General features: G+C 47.1%; 1 protein-coding gene across 1 annotated transcript in view; it reads right to left on the bottom strand.

The window, feature by feature from the left end:
- Nucleotides 1-2,397, bottom strand: part of ARFGEF3 (ARFGEF family member 3) — a 68,937-nt gene extending 66,540 nt beyond the window's left edge. The window contains exon 1 of the mRNA XM_045294592.1: nucleotides 2,378-2,397. Within this exon, the coding sequence (XP_045150527.1) occupies nucleotides 2,378-2,397 (20 nt within the window). The remainder of the gene's footprint in view (nucleotides 1-2,377) is intronic.
- Between the last annotated feature and the right edge of the window lie 1,781 nt (nucleotides 2,398-4,178).

The following is a 4,178-nucleotide window of genomic DNA, read 5'->3' on the forward strand; positions in this document are numbered from 1 at the left end:
CCCCCATCAGATTCTCCTCTGCTCCCCAAGCTAAACCAATTTCCATGCAGTCCATTCTGACTCAGGTGTGTCAGTGCAGAACCATGCTCCATGGGGTTTCTGATGGTTCATTTCAAAGGATAAAGAGCTAGGTCTCTCTCTCTCTCTCATACAAACACACACACACACACACACACACACACTCTGCATCGTATGATACATTTGCTACCAATAATGACGCAGAATTGATACATATTATTGACTTCAGTCTATAATTACTTCCAAAACACTGGCTTATTCCAGAAATACTCATTTCTAATACTTTCCCTTGCCTTACCCTGCGCTAAGAAAGCATCTAGCTTTCTACCTGTTAATGAGACAATATGTTTCTACACTGTGCATCTTATTGTCTGTTTACTTATTTTTCTCATAGTTCATTTTTGAAGTGTGATGGCTTTTCAATGGACAAGTTATTTTCCCTCAAAATGATTAGTGTAAGATTCTACAATAGAGATAATTAAGGAAACTTTAATCTTTATACCCAGCTTAAGGCCTCTGTCCAATCACCAGAAAATATTAAAGTCCAGGTAGGTGGCAAAAGTGATAGAGGAGGATAAAGAAGAATTCAAATACCCTGGACATTTTGACTACAAATACACAATGAACACTCACAAGCGAATTCACTCAAGAATTCAGTCGGAATGGAATATTTAGAAAAAGGAGAGGCTTCCACTTTAATTTTAGGGGAACAATTCTGGCTGTACCTTTTTTATCTGAACTTAAGTTCTAGTTTTTCCATAAATGCCAGGAGCAAAGCTAGTGTGCTTAATGGTTCCATTAGCCCCCAGGCACAAGGAATGGGAGGAAAACGTGAGACCGATGACAGATGAGAAGTTTAAAGAGACGGGAAGTGAGAACAGCAAAGCTAAGATCAGATCTTCCCACAGAGCCATACCACTGTCAAATTGAGAGAGATGGTCCAGTTGCAAAACCCAGGACAGAAATACTCCGATGCTCTCTTTAAACCTGGCAGTTCTCTCTACAGAGGGCTGGGAACTCTAGGCTGAAGGGACAATCCTGCCCATAGCTAAGGGTTGTACAACAATCAAAAACAAAGACACATCTGAAACAGAGATATCGTATGCATGTGTGTCCCTTTGTAGAAAGAGCTAGCTGACCCAGGGAACCCAATGATATTGCTTGCTCCACAAATAACTGTTCAATGATGAACAGTATTATTTTGAAAGTCATTCCATTTATTTAGACTCGCTGTAGCACACCATTGAAGGGTGGAAGAAGAAATGGATAAACAGGGCTGAGTCTCCACAATCATTCCTATAATTTGACAGGGGGAAGGTGGTGTTTGGAAGAAGAGTATGAAAGGAAGAAAGACTGCCATTCTCGGGACAGGAAAGGCTTTTTTGTTTCTAGGCCCCCGCCCCTACAGGCTTCCCTCTACTTTTGAGCAGGAACTAGTTCCTGATCCGAAACAGCACATTCCTGTGGGACTAGGTGGGTAAGTAAACAAGTGATCAAACACCACGTGGGACGTGCTATAAATGAATAATTTAACACAAGATTCTTTGAGAGAATTTAAGAGGGGTTCCTCCACCACCTTGGAAAGATCCAGAAAGGACTTCCAAAGGAAGTGGTATCTTAGTAAAGATCGGACTCATGTCTGAGTCAGTTGTGGGAAGGAGTTGGGGAAAAGGTAAGGTATGTGTAATGGATGTGGGACCAAATAGGGAGATTACGTTGAGGAGAATAAGAGTGCCACACACAAGAGATGGGGATGGAGAAGTGGGCGGAGGTCAGATCAGAGGAGTCTAGTGGGCCAGGCAAGGCCGGGTGGACTCTGCTCGTCAAGGAGAAGATAGAGGACAGGGCCAGATTCAGGTTCTGGAAAGATCCTTGGGCTGCTGCAAACAGACTGATTAGAAGGGATAAAATCCAAGGGCCATAAGATGCAGCCTACGCCACCTTCTAAAATGTTAGTCGTGGAAGAGTATTTCCGGCCTGCCTTGGCGAAGTGGCTGTCAGTTGCTGTGGACTTGGCCACTCCTCATGGCGACCTTATACACAACAAAAAGAGACTGCCCATTCCTACTGTGGTTCTATGTCAATCCACCTCACTGATGGGTTCTCTCATTTATGGGGACCCTCCAGGTTACGCTACTAGTCTCAGCCCTCTCGGACCAATCACTTGCACCATGAGTGAGAAATGTCACTACCGCATGCCTCAGGTAACAGAGTTCTTTCTCACTCTGTCAGCATAGCAGCACAGAAGGAAAATAAGTACGGACAAGGCAGACTCACACTTCCCAAAGTCATCAGGAAGCTATGAGCCACCGAGGTCCCTCTGAGCATCTGCAAACCGCACACCTCCAAGTCATCTCACCTGCTGACGAAGCAACGCATCGCCAAGGAAACTGCCTTGCATCTGTCTCCTTGGAGACGGACTGAGTGTGGCAGCTTTTCTGTGGGCTGCAGCAGACTGGGAAACAGGCATGCAGGGCCTTGCCCAAGCCATGTCAAGGAAGGAGCTGCTAAAAATGGAACCACTTTCCACCCACACCACTCCCTAGGTTCATATATCCATGTGTACACCACACAAGTGTCCACAACTGATCCGACTGCAGACATATTTGGAACACAGAGAGCAGGAAGACGTCTAGAGACGAGCCAGTTCTTCCAGAAAGCACTCAGGGGAAAAGCCGTCTTGTTCCAGGGATCTCTCTGAGTCACTTCTCCTGGTCTTTTGTTTGAGCACTTCATGGTTGGCTGTGGGGAAGATCAGACGGTTCTCAGGCACATGACCCGTGGAGAACAGTGCTCGCAAGTGGACCGCCCTCACTGGGTTACGGGGGATCTGACAAAATGTTCTGCATCCCTAGAGCCCTCACAAAAGGAGTCCTGGTGGTGCAGTGGTTAAGCAGTTAGCTACCAATTGAAAGGTTGGTGGTTCCAGCCCACCCGCAGGAAGCTCGTGGCCCTCTCTTCGGGTCAAGGTTTTTGTTGCGTGGCACTGACTCAAGGTCGACTCACAGTGACCCAATGTGACAAGCAGAGGCGCTGCATAGGATTTCCTAGGCTCCATGCTTTATGAGCACAGCCCACCACCTCTGTTCTCCAGCGGGGTGGCAGGACCTTTGTCACCAGGGCCCCTTCCATCTCCATGACTTTCCAGGAAGACCCGTGGGGCAGAGTTTGCTTTGTCAACAGAGTGGGACTCAAGGACATGGAACAACAGAGTTCTTAGGGGCACAGTTTCTTTCTTTTTTATCTCTCTGTTGTTTTGATCAATGTTGGCGCTGCCTCCCTTAAAAACAGATTCTAATTCAGCTAAGATAAAATGAGGAGCGGGAAGTCACTGTGTGAACGGAATCAGAGCAAATGCTATCTAAACACTTGACTTGGCCTCCCTGCATCCGAGAGCGGGTTGGCATGGATCCCTGTCTACCACTGTACTGAGAGGAGAGGGCAGAGGGGAAGGGTGGCACAGACAGGCAGGCAAGGAATGAAAATCCTTCTAATGCTGATTACTCTTCCCAAAATTCTTGGATTTAAACTGTGTCTTGGAACTCAGCTTGCTTAATATAGAACTGTATTCATACTGCCTCTCCACAGCCTGCGAGGGGATCTTTCTGTGAACCTGAATGCATTTTCTGCACACAAGCCTGCGAGGCTGAGCATCGGAACACACAGCCCTGCCACGCTAACCATCCCGGGACATGCTTAGGCTCTGCTTTTGGAAATGGAAAGGATCTATTTAGGAGCAAGAGAGGCACCGAGGTTAGCCAGTAGAAGTGAAGGGAGTCAAACTAATAAAATCGGCAGAAATGGTCAAGGCTATAAAAAGTAAAGAAAGGGACAACTCCAGGAGAATGCACAGTAGCGTGGGAAGTACCGGGCTTAGAGTGTCCCAGAAAGAGCTCCCAAGCGCGGCACCTCTGACCAGTGAGCGTAAGGCCTGCATGCCGCACTGCCTCCCGGCTTCTCTGCTATGCAGCCTCCACCCTTGGGGCGATGGAATCATTTAGAGAAAGAGCGCCAGGAAATGCAGCAAAACCTTTATGGTAGAAAAGGCACAAGAAATACATGGACAAACCAGGAAGGAGTGGGAGAATCCCCTAAGACCATGCAGCTCAGGACTATACCGAAAGCCATCGAAAGCCCAGGGGAACCCCTGGAAAAACACA

The sequence above is a fragment of the Echinops telfairi genome, unplaced genomic scaffold (assembly GCF_000313985.2).
Source record: "Echinops telfairi isolate 266 unplaced genomic scaffold, ASM31398v2 ScPeMD7_3533;HRSCAF=4204_0, whole genome shotgun sequence".
Lineage (NCBI taxonomy): Eukaryota > Metazoa > Chordata > Mammalia > Afrosoricida > Tenrecidae > Echinops > Echinops telfairi.